The sequence below is a fragment of the Macaca thibetana genome, chromosome 9 (genome assembly GCF_024542745.1).
Source record: "Macaca thibetana thibetana isolate TM-01 chromosome 9, ASM2454274v1, whole genome shotgun sequence".
In the NCBI taxonomy this organism is placed as follows: domain Eukaryota; kingdom Metazoa; phylum Chordata; class Mammalia; order Primates; family Cercopithecidae; genus Macaca; species Macaca thibetana.
This window is the reverse complement of record NC_065586.1, coordinates 89291116-89314012: the sequence shown is the minus strand read 5'-3', so window position 1 is coordinate 89314012 and position 22897 is coordinate 89291116. Positions and strand designations below refer to the sequence as shown.

The window sequence follows — 22897 nt, the reverse complement described above, 5'->3', positions numbered from 1 at the left end:
GCAGCCCTGGCAGTGAGCAGAGCTGGGACATGACCACGCCCCAGCATCAGCTTTTAGGAAGCAGATTCTGGCTGAGTCATTCAAACGGACTGGACTTCACTGCAACTCCCTTGGAAAATGTGGGTTTGATTCAAGAGCCTGTACGTCTGAAAGGTCATTTCCAGAGGCCAGTGGGGCACTGGGAGTGGAGAGGGGAGCAGTTACCCCGCCTGCCTTTTTGCTGGGGCATTTCTGTTTATCAGTGATATCCGTGACTGTTGCAGAAATGTCCCAAACAGCCTCGCTTTGTATCACTGTTTCCACTTGCCCAAAGTGCCTTTCTCCTAGAACCTGTTTGGCAGCATCTTCCTGGAACGATAGGGCAGCCAGGGTTGAAAAGCCAAAGTCAGCGACACTCCCGGAGAGAGGTCCACCTGATGGGCCCTGTGTCCCTGTGCTCCCCCAGGTGTCTCTCAAGTCCTGAGGACAGAGGCGTCTCTGCCGGCCTTTCTCAGAACCTTCTCTGCCCCTTGTTGATAGTAGAAATTAGCTGGCTCCTGGTGGCTGCCAGGCTGCCTGCCAGGGAGGAGCAGTCACTGCTCACATGCCAGCTGCCCCAGGGAACCTCAGAGGCCTGGAATGGAGCCATGTGGAAGAAATATTCCACCAGGGCGGTCCCAGCCTCACCCGGCACTTCCTCCAGTCACAGGGGCCCTGCCCTCCGGGGCTCCACAGCCTGGGAACACCCTGGGGGAATGCAAGGAGGCTGCCCTGGTGTTGTAATAAGAAATCATCTAGCTGGGCACGGTGGCTCATGCCTGTAATCCCAGCACTTTGGGAGGCCGAGGTGGGTGGATCACCCGAGGTCAGGAGTTCAAGACCAGCCTGGCCAACATGGTAAAACCCCATCTCTACTCAAAATACAAAAAGTAGACAGGCATGGTGGCGCATGCCTGTAGTCCCTGCTACTTGGGAGGCAGGAGAACAGCTTGAATCCAAGAGGTGGAGGTTGCAGTGAGGCGAGATTGTACCATTGCACTCCAGCCGAAAGAAAGAAAGAAAGAAGGAAGGAAGGAAGGAGGGAGGGAGGGAGGGAGGGAGGGAGGGAAGGAAGGAAGGAAGGCAGGAAGGAAGGAAGGAAAGAAGGAAGGAAGGAAGGAAATCATCTGATAGTTTTCATTTATTAGTCTTACTGTGTGCCAGGCCCTGGGCTGGGCACTTTGTATTCATTCTTTCATTTAGTCATTAAAGCAGCCCTAGTAATCATACTTATATGAACTTATGAAGTCCAATTTACTCCAGTCATGGAGAAATTACTACGTAGTAGGCATTGTAGGGGGAATAACAATATTAATAATACATAGTCTCAGCCTTCAAGGCATCACCCTCTGGTCTTAATCCTCCAACTCTGGAAACTAATTGCTGTTTGTCTCTTTTGACCAGGGTTTGAATCCCAGCTCCATCACTTACTAGCTGTGTGACCTCTAATAAGTTGCTTAACCTCTCTGTGTCTTGGTTTCTTCCTCTGTAACTGGGAATGACCATAATAGAACTTATCTGTTAGAGTTGTGAAGATTAAGTAAGAGAATCCATGGGAAGTACTGGGAACAGTGACTCCGTTCAGAGCACTTAATAATAAGTGCTAGCCATGTATGGGTGTGGTTTAGGGGTGTGTGAAATGTTAGACACAATGGCAGATGAATTCATTTGGGGCTTTATATATCTCAAAAGAAAGGAGGCATGACTCCAAGACCTAGAAAAGGTGAAGAAGTATTTCTGAATGGGAGATCAAATGTAGACTCCTGGCTGAACCTAGAGATCTTATTGTTCTATTTTGTCTACTGAAGAGCTGAGTTACTCAGGGAGCTTTTGTAGACAGCTCCCTCACTTTTCCTGAGGCCATTTCAGAAAAACACAGCAATCTAACTGTTCAGGACTTGGGAGCACGTCATAAAGCTTATGTTCCATAGGTCTGGGGGAAAACTTCGAGATTATCTATCTCACCTGAATGCATCAGTTTATATATGAGGGACTCTGAGCTTGAGGGTTCAGCCTTGTATTTTCCCAAGATGACAGCTCAAAGGAAGAGACGTCACAGATGTGAAAGTCCAGTCAGAGGGGCTGGGCCGACATCTGTGCTTTTCCCTGCAGGATTTTTAGGATCAGTGAGATGGTGTGTATTCGGAAGCATTTCAAATGTGTTACCATCATGTTACTTCCGTGGGCACCTAGTGTTATTGGTTGGACTAGTCAGAATTCTCCAGAGCAGCAGAAGCAATGGGATGTGTGTGCATGTGTTTGTGTAGAGACAGAAAGAGAGATTTTAAGGAACTGGCTCATGCAGTTGTGGGGGCTATCAAGTCTGAAATTTGCAGGGCGGGCCAGCAAGCTGGAAATTCACATAAAAGTTGATGTTGCAATCTCCAGTCTGAATTCCACAGCTTAGAAACTCAGGCAGGGTTTCTACGTTCGAGTCTAGAGGCAGAATTTCTTCTCCAGGAAACCAGTTTTTGCTCTTAAGACCTTCAACTGTTTGGATGAGGCCCATCTAAATTATAGAGGGTAATTTTGCTTTACTTAAAGTCAACCAGGTGTAAATGTTTATCACATCTACAAAATATCTCTACAGCAACATCTGGACTTTTTTTTTTTTTTTTTTTTTTTTTTTTTGAGACGGAGTCTCGCTCTGTTGCCCAGGCTGGAGTGCAGTGGCGCGATCTCGGCTCACTGCAAGCTCCGCCTCCCGGGTTCACGCCATTCTCCTGCCTCAGCCTCCCGAGTAGCTGGGACTACAGGCGCCCACAACCGCGCCCGGCTAATTTTTTGTATTTTTAGTAGAGATGTGGTTTCACCGTGGTCTCGATCTCCTGACCTTGTGATCCGCCCGCCTCGGCCTCCCAAAGTGCTGGGATTACAGGCGTGAGCCACCGCGCCCGGCCCATCTGGACTTATTTTTGACCAAACAACTAGACACCATAGCCTAGCCAACTTGACACATAAAATGAACCATCCCAGCTGACCACTGGCACAGATGTAGCAAGTCAGTCTCAGGAGTCCTGATGTCTTTCAGGCCTTTTTTTTTTTTTTTTTTTTTTTTTTTTTGAGACAGGGTCTTGCTCTGTCACCCAGGATGAAGTGCAGGGGTATGGCCACTGCAGCCTTGACCTCCCAAGCGCAAGCAATCCCCTCCCACCTCAGCCTCCTGAGTAGCTGGGACTATTCAGTAACTGGTGCATGCCAGTATGCCTGGTTCATTTTTAAATATTTTGTAGAGATGGGCCGGGCATGGTAACTCACGCCTGTAATCCCAGCACTGGGAGGCCGAGATGGGTGGATCATTTGAGGTCAGGAGTTCGAGACCAGCCCTACCAAAATGGTGAAACCCCCGCCTCTACTAAAATACAAAATTAGCCGGATGTGGTGGTGGGTGCCTGTACTCTCAGCTACTCGGCAGGCTGGGGCAGGAGAATCACTTGAACCCAGGAGGCGGAGGTTGCAGTGAGCCGAGATTGCACCACTACACTAGATCCTGGGTGACAGAGTGAGATTCCCTCTCATTTAAAAAAAAAAAAAGATATTTTGTAGAGACAAAGTCTCACTATGTTGCCCAGGCTGGTCTTGAACTCCTGTACTCAAGCGATCCTCTGGCCTTGGCCTTCCAAAGTGTTGGGATTACAGGTGTGAGCACCACACTGGGCCAGGCATTTTCATTAAGGGTCTGACACACTGGCTGGTAAGTGAAAAGCAAAGGAAATGGTTCTGTGCAGGAGGGCGGGCGGTTTGACTAAGAGAGCTGTTCAGTTCTCCTGGAAACCTTGTTCGGAGGCTGGCATTGGGGTTAATTACTGCAGTGGTGACCTCCGCAGAACTGACTGAGAGGCAGGCGTAGCTAATCGGAAAACAGGAAATGTCCCGAAGAATGACTTGAGCCCTTGAGCACACTCAGAGTGTGCCCTGCATTTGAGTCAGTTGTTATGTTCTGGGCTGAAAGTATTTGATTTCTTTCCATAGGAAGAAACAGTCATCTTCATAAAATTAGATGCTGAAGCCAGGTTGGGGGATAGGTAATGTGGAGAAAGGAGAGGGAGTTTCCTGTTATTCAATCTGATGTTCAGTGCCTGCAGTTTTAACCTTTTTTTTTTTTAAAGAGGTAGAATCAAATAATTGACTAATATAAATATGTGACTGGCTGTTGATAAGAAAAATAATTTAACTACTTTCTTTTTTTGGCCTGATGTGTTTATGTGTGAGAATAGGTTTTCAATAAAAGATAACATATACACATTTTGAAAAACATCAGAGCCTCCTTCTTGGAAGAGATTGAGCTGGGTTTCTCCAGAAGGGTAGGAGCCAATGCCAGCCGCTTAGTTTTTCCTTGTTAGCTAGGGAAATGGGAGGTGCAGTGGTTAAATGCATGGGCTCAGGAGTCATACTAGACCTGGTTAGAAGATTTCGTCCTAGCCCTGTGATCTTTGGCAAATTACCTAAGCATTCTGGAGCTCTCTTTGCTTGTCTGCAAACTGAGGATAATAACAGCGCCTACCTCATAGGCTTGCCAGGAGGATTCAATGAAATGATGCATGTGAAGGGCATGTGAAGGGCATAGCAGCCCGGGCGCGGTGGCTCACGCCTGTGATCCCAGCACTTTGGGAGGCCAAGGTGAGCAGATCACTTGAGGTCAGGAGTTGGAGACTAGCCTGGCCAATATAGGGAAACCCAGTCTCTACTAGAAATATAAAAATGAGCTGGGCGTGGTGGTACACACCTGTAATCCTAGCTACTCAGGAGGCTGAGGCAGGAGAGAGACTGTAGTGAGCCAAGATCGCGCCACTGCACTCCAGCCTAGATGACAGAGTGAGACTCTAACTCAAAAAAAAAAAGGTGGGGGGCTTAGCAATGCCCAGCCCGCAGTGAGCGTCCCCTAGGGGTAGTACCGTTAGCATCAGCCTCACACGGTGAGTGCCAGGAGCTGCAGGAAGTTCTGGTTGAATAGCTCCACCTGGTCTGTGGTCAACTGGCATCTGCCTGGACTCAGCCATTCCCCTTTGTTTTCAACACACAATTGAATCGTGTGTTCAGGAACATGCAATGGGAGAATTGTTGGGCCACTTGGATTTTCCTCATGGGTTATAAACTTTTTGAAGTCATAAAATCCAGTTTCTAATACCCTCCACCTTTAAGTACTTATATCGGCCAAATGAAGCTTAGCCTGGTACTTGAGGCTTCACAGTGAGACCATAACCTTCCCACAAAGCCCAGTTGCCCCCTATCCACTTCTACACTCTTTGGTTCCAGCCAGTTGGGTCCTGGAGTGTCCCCAAATGTGACGTAACTGGTTCTCCCTCCTCCATGCCTGATCCACCCACCCTATTGCATCTACTGGAGTGAGCTAGTCTTCTGGCGCCACATTTCCAACCCCTCATTGTCCTCGAATTCTCATCTAGTTCAGCCTCTGCTTCTGTGCACACAGCCTGAAGTCATCTTTCTTTCCTCTGAATTTGCCTGTGCATCGATACCCCTCTGATAGCAACTGTAGTCCTTTCTCTATCAGTCCCCTATAGCCACATTTCCCCTCCCCACTAGACCCCTTGAGGGCAGGAACCATGTCTTGGGTATTTTTGTGTCTCCTATAGTGCTCAGCTCAGTGCCTGGCAAGCACCATTTCACAAACATTTGTTGGGTGGAAGAATGAAGGAGCTGACTAATGTTTGCGAAAGAACTCACTCAGTGAACCATTTCTGTGGGCTAAGCTCTGAGGTCTCTTGGCCTGAGCTGACCAGTCATTATTTCTGTTTATTCCCCCTCTGACAGGCAGGAAGGAACTTCAGGATGAGAATGAGACAGGCAGGAGCATGGTGGAGATTTTTGCTATTTCTTTTCTTTTCTTTTCTTTTCTTTTCTTTTCTTTTCTTTTCTTTCTTTTCTTTTTTGATGGAGTTTTGCTTTTGTTGCCAGGCTGGAGTGCAATGGCACGATCTGGGCTCACTGCAACTTCCGCCTCCCAGGATCAAGGAATTCTCCTGCCTCAGTCACCCGAGTATCTGGGATTACAGGTGCCCACCACCATGCATGGCTAAATTTTGTGGTTTTTGTAGAGATGGGGTTTCACCAGGTTGGCCAGGCTGGTCTCGAGCTCCTGGCCTCAGGTGATCCTCCTGCCTCAGCCTCCCAAAGTGCTGGGATTACAGGCGTGAGCCACTGCACTTGGCCTGTAGAACTTTTTTTTTTTTTTTTTGGAGATGGGGTTTCGCTCTGTCACCCAGGCTAGGGTGCAGTGGCTCGATCTCGGCTCACTGCAACTTCTGCCTCCTGGGTTCAAGCAATTCTCCTGCCTCAGCCTCCTGAGTGGCTGGGACTACAGGTGTCCACTGCCATGCCTGGCTAATGTTTTTTGTATTTTAGTAGAGACAGGGTTTCACCATGTTGCCCAGGCTGGTCTCGAACTCCTGAGCTCTGGCAATCCACCCGTCTCGGCCTCCCAAAGTGCTAGGATTACAGGCTTGAGCCACCATGTCCGGCCAGCCTGCGGAACTTTTTAAGACTAAGAACTATCTTACACTCTTCTGTTTCCTGTTACTGGCACGCCGTGGATGCTTAATAAATGTTTGTGAATGAATGAATGAACAAATGAATCTTTTCACACTCCCCATCTGCTGACTCTGGAACAATCCTGTCCCTCCTGAGGGCAGAGAGGATCCGTGGTCCCAGGCTCGGCGTCAAGGTAGCTTGCAGCGAGACTTCCATGCACTCTGTTTCCCAGGTCAGGAACCAGGTTTGGGACTCGCTTCATGTTGACAAGTGCTGTTTTTTTCTGTGATCTACCTGGAGCCCTTGTCCCTGCCTTGGCTCCCTGGTTGGAGTCTTGGGGACTTGGAGACTGGAATTTTGCTTCAGTGCCTTCTTTCAGTGATGCAAATCCCACCCCAAGCCCAGGTGCTCAGTTTCTATCGCACTATTTGCTGCCTTCTCCTTGCTTTCCCTTCTTGCTGGGACTTCTTGGAATCGCCTATCTTCTCTCTTGAAGGACTGCCATGGTCTCAGGATCCAGATCCACTCCTTTGTGACTCAGTTCTCCACCCCCCAAGCCCCGGTTATGGGAGCAGGGGTAGTGGTAAGGTAGAGGGAGATTGGTGGAACTATTTCATGCTTGTTGAATGCAGGGATTCCTAACCTTTTTCAAGGTCACTAACACATTTGAGAATCTGATGAGAGCAATGAGCTCTTTCCTCCAAGAAAATTCACAGATGCAATATTTTGTGTATGAGAGCAAATAATCTTGGAGAGTTTCAGGATACCCTGGAAAGTGACCATGAACTTCCTTACGGACATTTTCCAAGATGCCAAGCCCGTCACACATGTTATATTTATGCATCTTCATTATCCAGCATTTCCGACAGCTTCCAATAAGGCACTGTGGTCTGGTGGCAAACACGCACACACACAGAGTTTGGAGCCAGAGGGATGTAGTTCAAAATCTGGCTCTGTTTCCTTATTAGTTTTGTGATCGAAGGCAGGTTAACTACTCTCCATTTTCTTGGCTGAGAAAGGGGAATGACCACGTTTACCTCGAAGAATTGTCTCAATGGTTAGAGACACTGCGGTAGAATGCACAGCCTGGCACCTAGAGATGATTCTGTAGAGGGAGCAGCTACAATTACACATAGAAACCATTTTGTCCAGTTCTATTTAAGTTAAAAATTCTTTGCATGTCTCCTCTTTCTCTCAAGAGCACTTTATTATACTGTAACCAGAGAGGAGGATTGGGAGTTTCTGTTAGAGAAGGAGAGGGATGGGTGGGGTCAAAATGGAAGTGTGGGAGGGGAAGTTTCAGGACAGCTTCTAGGGGACCTCAGAGTCAGATGCAGTGAGGGGCTGTGTAGGTCACATAGAGAGAGCACAGGCAGAACCAGCCAGGATAGGTCTGGGCACAAGCCGACAAGTAGTGTCATGCTGAAGCTTAGGAAGGGAAACCATTGGGCTGTGTGTTGCCCTCTCAAGTGGAAAAGTTAATGCTTAGCAGAGTGACGGCCATGACTCACAGCCTTACTATGCTGAGGTCTTGGAAGAATGAGGTGGTTAGTCCCACAGGCAGCTGTGTGCTGGGAGCCAAAGCAATGTGACATTAGCTAAACAAAACCCACTACCTTCTACATTCCACAGCAGTAAAGGAGAAGCAAAGGCTGAGGAGTGATTCAAAGTATGGCCACCAACGTGAGACTGCCTGGGTCTCAAATCCTAGCAGGACCATTTATTAACTGGGTGACTTACTTGTTTTTTGTTTTGAGACTGAGTCTCGCTCCATCCCTTAGGCAGGAGTGCAGTGGCACGATCTCGGCTTACTGCAACCTCTGCCTCCTGGGTTCAAGTGATTCTCCTGCCTCAGCCTTCTGAGTACCTGGTATTACAGGCACCCGCCACCACGTCTGACTAATTTTTGTATTTTCAGTAGAAATGGGGTTTCACCATGTTGGCCAGGCTGGTCTCAAACTCCTGACCTCAAGTGATCTGCCCGCCTCAGCCCCCCAAAGTGCTGGGATTACAGGTGTGAGCCACCGCACCCAACCAACTGGGTGACTTTGAATGTTACTCACCTTCTCAGTTTCCTTAGCTGTGAAAGGGGGATGAAAATAGTAATTACTTACCTCCTAGGGTTTTTACTTTTTATTTTATTTTTATTTTTTGGACAGGGTCTTGCTTTGTTTCCCAGGCTGGAGTGCAGGGGTATGATCTTGGCTCACTGCAGCCTTGACCTCCTGGGCTCAAGGGATCCTCCCACCTCAGCCTCCTGAGTAGCTGGAACTATAGGCATGTGCCACCACACAGAGCTAATTGTATTTTTGTAGAGATGGGGTTTCATTATGTTGCCTACGCTGGTCTTGAACTCCTAGGCTCAAGCAATCCTCCCACCTTGGCCCCCATAAGTGCTGGGACTACAAGCATGCACCACACCACCTCACCTGGCTCCTCCTAGGCTTTTAAGATTAGATGAAGGCTGGGCGCAGTGGCTCACACCTGTAATCCCAGCACTTTGGGAGGCTGAGGCAGGTGGATCACTTGAACTGGGGGTTTGAGACCAGCCTGGACAACATGGCAAAAGCCCATCTCTACTGAAAAAACAAGCAGAAAAATTAGCTGGGCGTGGTGTGTGCACCTGTGGTCCCAACTACATGGGGAGCTGAGGTGGGAGGATCGCTTGAGCCGGGAGGCAGAGGTTGCAGTGAGCTGAAATAGCGCCGCTGTACTCCAGCCTGGGCGACAGCATGAGACCCTGTCTCGAAAAAAAAAAAAAAAGGTTAGATGAGATAATGCTTACAAAGTATTTTGTGCGCAAAGATTAGCTTTTATTTGGGTAGGTATTTGAGGACTTCGGGACCCAAGAGAAGCCTCTGCTCTTTGGACATTGCTACAAGGAAACTTTAAGTACTTGCTTAAAGTTGAATTACTCGCGTGCTCATCCAGGTGGGGTACTGTCCAGGCTGAGACACAGAGAAGATCTTATGTCTGCAGAAAAGATGGCCTCAGAGAAAAGGAAGCCCCAAATTATCTGCGAGTCCTAGAAAGTGTTCATCTGCTTATGACCTTGTACCGAAGCCTATGGGAGGGAGTCCAGCTTGATACTGGAGCTGTGCTGGCGTCTTAGCACACTCAGAAGCAGCATGAGCTTCAAAGCTGAAATTCCAGGTTTAAAGCAGGGCATCACTGCCAGTTGTGAGCTCAGATAAATGTCTTAACTCTTTGAGCCTCAATATCCTTGCCTATAAAATAGCAATATCAGCATCTCAGAGGTTAGCTTTGTTGGCTTCTTTCTACAGCAAGCCGGAGATGCAGAGGCTCTGGGTAGCCTTGGTGAGGGAAGGGCAGAACATCACATCCCTTGACTCCATGTAGACCTGGAGATGGGAAAATCTTGTAGACCAGAAAAGGCCATTTCATTTGGAAAACTGTGATTCAGGTAAACCTCCATCCTAAGCAGATGAATGGGGAAATGTGGGCGCAAGTAGGCCTTTGGGTAATGTTCTTAGAATACATGAATGGCCCATGCTCTTTAATTTTTTATAAATGATTGCTGTCTCTTCCTTTATCTCTTTTGCAGATGAGAAAAAGAAAACAAAGAAAGTTGATAATGAATTGAACCCTGTCTGGAATGAGGTGATTTCATCATTTTTTCAACCTTGTTTTAATAGATAAGTTATCTCTGCTTGTCCTCTCTTTGGGTAAGAGGTTATCTCTTCCCTTTGGAAGGAGAATCTCTACATTTCACCCCCACCCACTCCATTTCCCTTTGTGTTCACCAAGAGAGCAGGGCAGTTCAAGGACAGTAGCTTACCAGCGACCATCTTCTGTACAGCAGTGGCATGGCGAGGGAAGCCTGGACTGGCAAGGGAGTTGAGTTCTTACCAGGCACCGCCATGAGCTTGCTATGTGGGCTTGGTCCACTTACACTGCATATCTGGGGCACATGTGTAGAGCAAGGATGGTATTAGATCATCTCCAGAGTCTCAGAAGGAAGGCCTCATAATTAAAAACATATCTGCATGTGACAAATCAAGAGTATATCACATGATTCTCTGTGTGTCTAGCTGGGTAATGACATATTGTTTTTATGTTGATAAAAGCGATGTCCAATATACTTCATGTGGAAATTTTTGGAAACTTCAGTTAATCATTAAAAAATTAACTTGGGTCCCACTGTGTAGAGGCACCTACTATTAACATCTGTGATGTATCACCAAGTGTTTATTGGAGGAATGTATTTAATAAAATCTGACATCTGATACACAAACTAGCATCATATAGCAAATGATTTCCTCTCCTACACTTTCTTACTATTATATCCTGAGCATATGCCCATATCATTCAATTCAAAAGTATTTTAATGACTGTGTAATATTCTACTGAAGATATATAACTTATTTACCTCCCCCAGCTGTTGACCTTACATCTATTTTAGAAGTGTTTCAGTGTTTAATATTTTCACAAATATGTGAAACAATTTAATTCTTCCCACAGAATAGGATTTTCCTACTCTCTCTCTCTCATTTTTTTAAACCACCCAATTATTCATGAAACTTTAACTTTTTAATAGTTGATGGCCAGCTCCATTGTGTTTTTCAAAAGCTGAGTCAAACCTCCCTGGACAAGAGCAGTAATGAATGTCTTTGTTATTTTCACCAAGTCACCAGGCCATGAAAGCTCCCCTCCACCCACCCATCTTTCTCTCCCAACTAGTTTCAATCTCTGTAAGATACGGACTAGACCCTTACCTTTTTTTTTTTTTTTTTTTTAATTTTTATTTTGAGACAGAGTCTCCCTCAGGTTGGAGTGCAGTGGCATGATTAAAGCTCAATACTGCCTTGAATTCCTGGGCTCAGGTGATCCTCCCACCTCAGCCTCCTGAGTAGCTGGGACCACAAGCACGCACCACACCCCAACTAAGTTTTTTTGTAGAGATGGGCTTTTGCTGTGTTGCCCAGGTTGGTCTTGAACTACTGAGCTCCAGTGATCCACCTGCTTCAGCCTTCCAAAGTGCTGGGATTACAGGTGTAAGCCATTGCGCCTGGCTAGACCTTTTATCCTTGAATGAAGTGAAACAAAAAACTTTTTAATGCCTTGGTTTTTTTGTTTGTTTGTTTGTTTTTGGGGGGGGATTGAGACAGAGTTTCACTCTTGTTGCCCAGGCTGGAGTGCAGGTTGCTCACCGCAACCTCCGCCTCCCCGGTTCAAGCGATTCTCCTGCCTCAGCCTCCTGAGTAGCTGGGATTACAGGCATGTGCCACCACGCCCAACTAATTTTGTATTTTTAGTAGAAACAGGGTTTCTCCATGTTGATCAGGCTGGTCTTGAAGTCTCGACCTCAGGTGATCCACCCACTTGGCCTCCCAAAGTGCTGGGATTACACGTGTAAGTCACCAAGCCTAGCGTTTTTTATTTTTTATTTACTTATTTATTTTTGAGACGGAGTCTCACTATGTTGCCCAGGCCGAAGTACAGTGGCGAGATCTTGGCTCACCGCAAGCTCCGCCTCCTGAGCTCTCGCCATTCTCCTGCCTCAGCCTCCCAAGGAGCTGGGACTACAGGCGCTCGCCACCACGCCCGGCTAAGTTTTTGTATTTTTAGTAGAGACGGGGTTTCACCGTGTTAGCCAGGATGGTTCGTGATCTGCTTGCCTCGGCCTCCCAAAGGGCTGGGATTACAGGCGTGAGCCACCGCGCCTGGCCCCTTTTTTTTTTCTTTTTTTTAAATTAAAAAAAGACAGGGTCTCGCTTTGTCACCCAGACTGGAGTGCAGTGGTGCAATCACATCTTACTGCAGCCTCGATCTCCCGGGCCCAAACGATCCCCCTGCTTTAGCCTCCTGAATAGCTGGGACTACAGGTATAAGCCACCATGCCCAGCTAATTTTAAAAAACGTTTGTAGAGATTACATCCTGCTGTGTTGCCCAGGCTGGTCTTGAGTTCCTGGGCTCAAGCCATTTTCCCATCTTGGCCTCCCAAAGTGCTGAGATTACAGGCGTGAGCCACTGGACCAGCCTTTTTAGTGCCTTTCTGAAACGCCCGGTAGGTCTCAGGCAGGTTGAGAGGGAATTCCACTTATCTGTAATTTCTCCAGAACCCAGAACACAGTCAGCTGGACTACAAGCTCCATGAGAGCAAGAGACCCCTTGGGTTGGTCGCTGCGGATTGCTAGTACCTGACACAGAGCTCTAAGAGTAAACATTTATGTGAGAGTGCTTCCTGCTTCAGATTTTGAATCATCCCAACTCGTCTCTTTATATTTGAGATCAAGCCACATGACCAAGGGCAGAGAGAGAGGTGCTCTCCTGTGAGTTGCCATGTCCTCTGCAGGGAATCAGCCATCTTATTCCATTTTGTTTCCAACATTTTTTTTCCCTTTCCTTTCGTATTCCAGATGTACTTATCAAGTAAACTGTTATATAATTGAAACCAAACACAAATGAAATGTCAACCCCAAATCCACTGGGATTGCTGGTGGCGGGTGTGTTCTTTTTTTTCTTTTTTCTTTTGAGATGGAGTTTTGCTCTTGTTGCCCAGGCTTGAGTGCAATGGTGCGATCCCGGCTCACTGCAACTTCCACCTCCCGGGTTCAAGTGAGTCTCCTGCCTCAGCCTCCCAAGTAACTGGGATTACAGGCATGTGCCACTACGCCTGGCTAATTTTGTATTTTTAGTAGAGATGGGATTTCACCATGTTGGTCAGGCTGGTCTCGAACTCCTGATCTCAGGTGATCCACCTGCCTTGACCTCCCAAAGTGCTGGGATTACAGGCGTGAGCCACTGCATCTGGCTCTTGTTTTCTTTTTTGAGACAGGGTCTTGCTCTGTCACCCAGGCTAGAGTGTAATGGCACAGTCATAACTAACTGCAGCCATAACTAACTGGGCTCAAGCGATCCTCCCGCCTCAGCCTCCCAAGCAGCTGGGACTACAGGCACACACCACCTCGCTCTGCTGATTTTTAAATTTTTCATACAGATAGAATCTTACTATGTTGCCCAGGCTGGTCTTGAACTCCTTGCCTCAGCCTCCCAAAGTGCTGGAGTTACAGGTATGAGCCACCATTCCCAACCTGGGCGTGTTCTAATAGAAGCTGTGAGGCCAGGTGCGGTGGCACATGCCTGTAATCCCAGCACTTTGGGAGGCCAAGATGGGTGGATCACATGAGATCAGGAGTTCGAGACCAGCCTGGCCAACATGGTGAAACCCTATGTCTATTAAAAATACAAAAATTGGCCAGGTACGGTGGCTCACACCTGTAATCCCAGCACTTTGGGAGGTCGAGGCGGGTGGATCATGAGGTCAGGAGTTCAAGACCAACCTGGCCAACCTGGTGAAACTCCATCTCTACTAAAAATACACAAATTAGCAGGGCATGGTGGCAGGCTCCTGTAATCCCAGCTATTCAGGAGGCTGAGACAGGAGAATCGTTTGAACCCAGGAAGCAGAGGTTGCAGTGAGCCGAAATTGTGCCACTGCACTTTAGCCTGGGCAACAGAGCAAGACTCTGTCTCAAAAAAAAAAAAAAAAGAAAAATTAGCTAGGCATGGTGGTGTGCACCTGTAATCCCCAGCTACTGAGGAGACTGAGAACTTGGTTTTTTTTTTTAAAAGTTCTGAAAATAATTTTTTAAGAAGTTCTGAAACAAGCTTTCCTTCCATTCTAAGCCCACTACAAGGAGGATCAAGTCATCATTTAATTTATTTAATTCATGTATTACCTAATCAATCAAAGGCATCAGTGACGCTTTATCAATCTTTTTTTTTTTACATTTGTCATTAGCAAGCAACCTACTGCATTAAAATGAGAGACTCAGAAAGGTCAGTGTATTACAGCGTTGACCTACCATGGTGGAACTTAAAATGAGAGGCATTTTAGAAAATGTTTTCTTAGATTATTCATCTTCTTTGTTTGATAGTAGTATGATTAAGAAGAGCAGATAATTTAAAACTAGCCATTGAAGAAAATGTGTTCACATACACTCTGCATTTTATTCTTTCAGCAGTTGTGGTAGGTGTTGAGTCCAGCTCTTGAGTATGAGGCAGGGGTGTGTGGTGACCCGGCTGAAGCCACAGAACCTAGAAAGCAGGAAGCCAGGAGTTGTCTACAGGTCCTCCAAGTCAACATCTGGTTTGCCTTCCCACCCCCTCAGCTGCCTTAAGGTTTAGAATTTAATCATTTCTGCCTAACTTCAAAAGATTGTCATTGGTGAAAATAATGACCCACCATGTGGTAACTGGTGCATCTTAGTATAATCTCTGCTCCTTTAACAGCCTTTTTTTTTTTTTTTTTCCAAAACCTTTCTGTGAACAGATTTTGGAGTTTGACTTGAGGGGTATACCACTGGACTTTTCGTCTTCCCTTGGGATTATTGTGAAAGATTTTGAGACAATTGGACAAAATAAGTAAGTTGTTTTCACCTGTTTTTCTCATTTTATGTATTACTATCTCACTGTTGTTTATTTTGTTGAAGAGACACATCTTTAATAACATAATCCTTCCAATATAAATGTGCTTTAATTCCATGCCCTGCTCCCTTCTGAGCCAATAACAGATGTGGCTAATCCATCACAGCGCTTTTTCCCACTGACTACTTTTTTCCTAAAAAGCTGCAAACACCGAGCCACCACTAGTCTATCAAACTTGGCACTTAGAGTGAAGGCTGTTCACATGCCCGCAACTTCTTGATTAACTGCACTTCCTACCTCTGGTAGTTTATCTGAACTGTAGTGATAATGCATACAACCCAGATCACTTCTTCTGGTTATTTGTGGCCCATACACATCTCATTCAAGTTTTACTTTCAGCCCCATTTCCATTGTAATGTCTTCTTCGCCTTTTAATCCCAACAGACCTAAACAGACCTTAATCCTTGCCTTACTGCCTCTTTCCTTTCACATGGGGAAGGGTCACGGTGGTGCCTGTGGTGACACCGAGGGTTGACCACTGGGTAAAGTTGGGAGACTTCCCCAACAGCTCCCCGTGGGACAGAAGGACCTTAGTATTAATAAATTCACCCTAGCCCTGGATCTGGACTTCGGCCTTGTAGACTTAGACCCAGTCTTATGTTACCAACTCAAACTAACCAAGTTCACAAGAGACCAAAGTTTTTTTTTTTTTTGAGACGGAGTCTCGCTCTGTCACCCAGGCTGGAGTGCAGTGGCGCAGTCTCGGCTCACTGCAACCTCCGCCTCCCATGTTCAAGTGATTCTTGTGCCTCAGCCTCCTGAGTAGCTGGGACTACAGGCATGTGCCACCATGCCTGGCTAATTTTTGTATTTTTAGTAGAGATGGGGTTTCACCATGTTGGTCAGGCTGATCTCGAACTCCTGACCTCATGATTTGCCTGCCTCAGCTTCCCAAAGTGCTGGGATTACAGGTGTGAGCCACTGCACCCGGCCTATTTTTGTGTTTTTTAGTAGAGATGAGGTTTCACCATGTTGGCCAGGTTGGTCTCAAACTCTTGGCCTCAACTAATCTGTCCACCTCAGCCTCCCAAAGTGCTGGGATTACAGGGGTACAGTAAATTAGATGGTCACTCCAGTTATTGGGTCTTCTGCTTACTGGCATTAGAATAAGACAGTCTGCACAGACATGGACTCCCTGGACAGTGCTTTGATAGGCACTCCCATGTTTGCCTTTGATGAGATCCTTTTTACCATTCTCCGTTGCTGACCGATGCCCCCTGCATATTTTTCTGTAACTATATAAATACATTCTGGGACGGGTGTGGTGTCTCCTGCCTATAATCCTAGCACTTTGGGAGGCTGAGGTGGAAGGATCACTTGAGCCAAGGAGTTGGAAACCAGCCTGGGTAACATAGTGAGACCCCATCTCTAAATAAATAAATACATACCTGCGTACACTCTGGCAGGTTCTGGTCCCACTCTCTTGCACTGGAAACTATTCTAGCTTTTTAAGGTTCTGTTGCATATCTCAGCTGTGAACTATTACATGATTATTTATTCCCCACCCCAACTCCCAAAAGCCAGTTTTATTTCCCATATTTCAAAGTTTTGGGGAAGGGGAGGGGAGGGCCTCACACTAGCCTCCTGCATGTTACTAAGACTAGGCCCTCCTCTTCTTTGCTTTCTTCTTTCTGCAAATGGTACCATTGTTTATATTCTAGACCAGGCCTCTCCAACAGAAATACAGTGCAGGGTGCAGATGCAATTTAAAATTTTCTAGTTGCCAGATTAACACAAATATAAAGAAATGGGTGAAATCAATTTTAATAATATATTTAACTCAGCAGATCCAAAATGTTATTTCAACATGTAATCAATGTTTGAATCACTGTGATATTCTGCACACATTCTTTCTCTTACTCAGGCTTTGGAAGTGTTTACTTCACACTTACAGCACCTCTCAATTCAGAGACTAACCACATTTCAAGTGCTCTGTGGCCAAGTGTGGCTAGTGGCCACCATATTGGACAGGATGGTTTCAGATCCTGGGCTTAAAACTTCAAACCTCTCTGCACCCTCTCCCTCTTGCTTTTTTTTTTGTTTGTTTGTTTGTTTGTTTTGTTTTGTTTGAGACAGAGTCTCACTCTGTCACCCAGGCTGGAGTGCAGTGGCGTGATCTTGGCTCACTGCAACCTCTGCTTCCCAGGTTCAAGTGATTCTCCTGCCTCAGCCTCCCGAGTAGCTGTGATTACAGGTGCACACCACCATGTTCAGCTAACTTTTGTATTTTTAGTAGAGACAGGGTTTCACCATGTTGGACAGGCTGGTCTCAAACTCCTGACCTCAAGTGATCTGCCCACCTCGGCCTTCCAAAGTGCTGAGATTACAGGCATCAGCCACCGCGCCCAGCCCCCTCTTGCCTCTTATCCAGTCTGTCCCCAGATCTTATGTTTTCTTCCTTTCCAAAGTCTGTGCTTGTGCATGTGTTTCTTCCCCAGACCTATAGCCACCAGCCTAGTTGAGGTCTTCCTCATTTTATGCCTTATCTATTTCAGCATGGCAATGGGTTGGCCTCAAAACTCTCATCTATGGTTTAAAGTCCTTGCTTTCCTGAAGGCTATGATACTTAGAGAAAGTTAGAAAATAAACAAATACACTAAAAAATATAAACATAATGTGTCAGGTACCTTGAAATGCTGTGAGCTAAAGAAGAAACTGTTATATCCCATGAAGAAAAGCAAATCAGAGGAAAAAGGAAAGTGGTCAGGGGTAGCGGGGAAGGGAGATCCCATTTTATGTGAAGTGGTGATAAGGTGACAATTGAGCATAGACCTAAATACAATCACAAAAGTAATTACAATTTTGCACCAACCTAACATAATGAAGAACTGAGCCATGCAGTTCACTGCGGGGTAGGGGGGAAGAATATTCCAGGCAGAGAATAGCAAGTGCAAAGGCCCTGAGGCAGGACTGCACTGGGGATGCTGGAGAAATGTGAGAAGGGCAGCCAGGCTGGGGCACAGTGAGGGGTGAAAGTGCAGGAAGGAGGTGAGGTCAGAGAAACCACAATATGTGTGACTTTGTGGGCCAAGGCATGGGCTTTGGATTTCATCCTAAGTGGAATGGGAATCCGTTAAAAGGTTTTGCTTATGATCTGACATATTTTAAAAGGATCACTCAGGCTTTTTGTGTGGGGACTGGAGGTAGGAACCAGTTAGGAAGCAGGAAAACAATACTGGGATACCATTATATATTTATTTTAGACCTATTGAAAACACAGTGGGGCCCTCAGATGACAGCAGTGATGGGAAGAGGACAGCTCCCCACCCTAAGGCTCATCCTGGCACTCATTTTGGACATTTGTATGCATTTCTAGAGATGGAGTTCACGTACAGTCTATCTGAACCTGGACATTTTCATATTTTTCTGAACCTATGACATGCATAATTCTGAACAAAGAAAATATGATAGGTCCTGTTCTAAGAGGGTCCTTTTAAGGTTCAGGGGCACCATGCATCATGCTGAGCTATGTTGCACTTGGTGTTCTGATGCCTGCTGAGTATAAAGACCAAATGAAGCTGGATGTGGTGGCTCATGCCTGTCATGTCAGCACTTTGGGAGGCAGAGGCAGGCGGATCACTCGAGGCCAGGAGTTTGAGACCAGCCTGGTCATCGTGGCGAAACCCTGTCTCTACTAAAATACAAAAATTAGCTGGGCGTGGTGGTGCACACCTGTAATCCCAGCTTGGGAGGCCGAGGCACAAGAATCTCTGGAACCTGGGAGGCAGAGGTTGCAGTGAACCGAGATCACACCACTGCGTTCCAGCGCTGGTGACGGAGTGAGGGAGAAAAAAAAAAAAGACCGAATGAGCACGTGGTTACTCTGATATTATGATGACGGGAATTGTTAGGCATAACAGAAGAAGGTAAATTCTAAGCCAGTTATGAAGCTGGTCTTGATTACTTTTTCAATCTTTCCTTCCTCCCATCTTCCATCCCCCTGACTGTTGCTGGGCATCCAGTGTCTTTAAGTTTCCTGGCTCCCACAGTGGTATGCGCTGAGGCCTGCCCTCTGAGCCACACCCTGCACCCTCTGCCAATTCTTTTCCTGTACAAAACTTACCTGTCCTGTGGCTCAGTCCTTCAAGGCCCCGCCTCAAAGCGCTTTCTGAGAAAGTAATCGAGTGATGGCATAACAGCTGCTAATAGTTAATTTCCCTGTAGCATTGACTTTTGGACTGAAGGCCATCAGTGACTTACTTGAAAAAGTGAACAACATGGGAATTTTAGGCCTTATGGTCAGGTCATTGAGGAGGTGTTTTTATTAATAATTAGAACATTATCTCTCTGTCCTGTAGATTCCACTGCATAGTTTACTGTCTTGCAGTGGAAGGCCAACCCTGCGTCAGCTCCGTAATGAACAAGGCATGATTTTCTGCCCCTCCGTCGCCTCTGCTCTTTTACTCAGCAGTGTACCTCCCCATCCTCAGCTGGGAATCACGATCATTAATTAGTTTAGTTTCCACCAACTAACCAATACCCACACCTTGGTCAAATTACCTGTGCATTTCAGAAACAAACATTTTTTTAACCATCTGGGAATAAGCTGTATGTGTGTCCAAAATATTTGTGTATTTTGGGCCCGGATTTTCTTTTTGGCTTTTCTACTAAAGTTCTGGCCTTTGAGGATCCACTTACAGCTCAGTGTGGGACCGCTTCCCTCACCTGAAGCGCAGGGTGGGGGCAGAAGGGTTTTCTACAACTTAAGGAATGTACTGCCTGTTGACTTTGCTGTTACCATGGAGATGGCGTGTGCAAACACGAGCCCTCGTTTTGCATCTGCTGCTCCTGGCCTGTTAGCAAACAGTTCCCAGCTGCCTGGGCTGGCTGTGCTCCATGCCTACACCCGCATGGGCTAGACCCAGGCAGTCCCAGGCTCACAGCGCCTGCGGGCAGTGAGACCTCCCCACCCCTCGGGCACTGGGAGCAGGTTGCCCTGTTCAGTATGGACTCTCCTCTTCCTCACTTTACAGTCATCCAACCAGCCATTCGGAGGGAATGAGGGTGAGAAAGGAGACAGAGGAGCCTCTTGGTTTCATGAGGAACATGAAATGTTATTTTTAGAGGAAATGTCAGAGTGGAAAGATTTTCCCAGAGGCTGAAGAATGAAAGTTCCCTTTGCAGACAGCCAATGGCTATCGCTTGGTGAGGACTTAGCATGTGCTAAGGGCTGTGCCCAGCCCTTTGCATTCATTATCCCACTTGATCCTCACACACACTCCATATGATGGGTCCGATTTTTCCTCAGAGAGGTTTAGTAATCTGCTTAACGTCACACAGCAGGTGTGTGTCAGAGTCAGCTCATTTATATCCAGGCCTGTACACTTGACTTTTATGTTATACTAAAAGCCTCTGACTACCTATAGGAAACAAAATGTAGGTAGAATGATCAATTCTCTCTGCTGAAATAGAAGTGATTTTTCCTCCTAATTTTGAAAAAAAAAAAAAAAGAATTCTCAATATCAGTGTATTGCTACCTTTTATAAGCTCCACCCTAGGTAAAAATTTTCAGCATTTTTATACTGTTGAATAGGAAGTCACTTATGCCTATATTCTGCAATGGGCCAGATATATGAAGAGACTATATCTCATCTCATTTGCTCTTCACAGTGACCTTGAGAAGGAGAGAGCAGACTTTAGCCTCAGAGGGGTTGAGGCGGGGACCCTGATCTGTTGGCATCCTGGCCCTACCCTTGAGTTCCTAAAAGTGCCATCCTCAAGAACCTGTACATGTAGAAATAAAAGATATTGACAAGTTTTCAGATTTGTGTGTGTGTGTGTGTGTGCGTGTATGCACACATGGACACACATGCCCAGGAGAAAAAACAGGTATTGCCTAGAGTTTTTGCATTTGCTATTCCCTTTGCATGGAGTGCTCCTTCCTTCGAACTACAATAGATGTAAAATCTTGTCATTGGGCCTCACCATGTCTGATCATCCAGCCTAGAGCAGCCTCTCCCTGTCACTCTTTATCTTATTACTCTGTTTTATTCTTTCAAAGCCCTTCTTAGTAGGGAGCTCATGTGAGCATAAGAATGGGAAAAGGATTCTGTGTGAGCATATAGATGTTAGAATTGTGTTTTAGACAAGTACTCAGGGTATGTGCTGGTCCACACACCTGCTATATGTAACTCAGCATTTACCACCAGCTGAAATGTTCTTTTCTATTTACTTAATCATTTGTTCTCTCTCTACTGGATAGCAAACTCCATGTCACTCTTGTTCGGTGCCGTGAGACCAGCACTTAGCACAGTGCCTGGCATACGGTAGGCTCCAAATAAATGTGTGTTGGATGAATGAGTGAAGAAGTGAGTTTATGATGCTTCTACATGGATGACATTTACCATTTACGAAGCACCTTGCAGCTGTCATGTCAGCTTACTGATAATGGGCCACCAATGTGGAATCTGTCCGCCTCGGCTCTCTGAAACAGCTCCCTAGTTCCAACTTGGGTTTAAGCTGCAAAGGGGTCAGGATACAAAGGTCAGAACACAAGAGAAACAAACCTCTCTCAGAAAGCTCATGCTCTTTTGTAGAGAAATGTGGAACTCAAGACTGAGCTCACAGGAAGGCAGCAGAGCATGGTATTTGAAAGCTGGGATTCTGGAGCCAGGCAGAAGCCGATTAGAGACCCAGATCTACTGATTACTAGTGGGTGACCTGGGCAAGTTACTTACCCTCTCCAGGCCTCCGAATTCTCATCCTTAAATAGACTGTAGTTTGGAATTGACTGTAGTTTTGTTATGCTAAGGGATTAGATTTACCCTTCCTCCTGACACAACTAAAACAAAATACATGCAACAGTAGTTTTCAGATGTTGGACTTTGCTGGCACAGAACAGTGATCTCTAAGAGATGGGAGACAAATGAGGTAAGCCCTGTGAGGTCCCAGCTTAATGCCTAGAAAGACTCATTTCCATGCTGCAACGCAAGAAAAGGGGACCCAGGCAGATCCTTGTGGTCTCCCAGAGTTGGAGAGGTACAGATGGGAGTCTAGAGACGCCAAGGTTAGTCTAGAGACGCCAAGGTTACTAATGGACCAAGAGGAGAGAAACATACACACACACACACACACACACACACACACACACACACACAGAGAGAGAGAAGAAAGAAGAGAGAAGAGAGAGGAGAGACAAAGAGCACTTCAGAGACTTACAGAGAGTTCCCCTTGAATCTTCAGCTGAGAACTGAGTGAGGAAACTACCTGAGGCAGGACTAGAAAGAGTTTACGTTCCCACCAACCGGGGAAACACTTGTAATTCATAGGGAAGGATTTTGCCTCCATAATGTAGAGAGAAAACAATAGAAACTGACCCAGAAATGGCACACAATCAGTAGACATGGACATAAAACAAGTATTATAATTCTTTAAAAAATTTTTTAAAATGCTTTTAAAAAATTATTCTTTAAAAAATTTGTGTGTGTGTGTGCGCGCATGTGGTTTTGTTTTGTTTTGTTTTTGTGAGACAGAGTTGCCCAGGCTGGAGTGCAGTGGCATGATCTCAGCTCACTGCAACCTCTGCCTCCGGGTTCAAGTGATTCTCCTGCCTCAGCCTCCAGAGTAGATGGAATTACAGGCACATGCCACCATGCTCAGCTAATTTATGTATTTTTACTAGAGATGGGGTTTCACCATGTTGGCCGGGCTGGTCTCAAACTCCTGGCCTCACGTGATCCGCCCCCCTCAGCCTCCCAAGGTACTGGGATTACAGGCATGGGCCACCATGCCCTGCTGAGTGTTAGAATTCTATTCTATAGATTCAAGAAGGTGGAGAATTACTTGAGCATGTTAGTAGGGACATGGAAGATAATTTAAAATCTTAACTTGAACTACTAGAGATGAAAATTGCAATGTCTGAAATAAAGTGACCTTAATTATCTGTCTCAGAATTTACATTTCTAGTATTCTTTCTGCCCTCCAAATATATGTACTTAT

At 46.1% G+C, this 22897-nt stretch overlaps 1 protein-coding gene across 2 annotated transcripts in view; it reads left to right on the top strand.

Moving 5' to 3' along the window:
* Positions 1 to 22897, top strand: part of MYOF (myoferlin) — a 173061-nt gene that overhangs the window by 15687 nt on the left and 134477 nt on the right. For both annotated transcript variants that reach the window (XM_050802713.1, XM_050802712.1), the window contains exons 2-3: positions 10073 to 10128; positions 14805 to 14896. In XM_050802713.1, coding sequence (XP_050658670.1) covers positions 10073 to 10128; positions 14805 to 14896 — 148 coding nt within the window. The remainder of the gene's footprint in view (positions 1 to 10072; positions 10129 to 14804; positions 14897 to 22897) is intronic.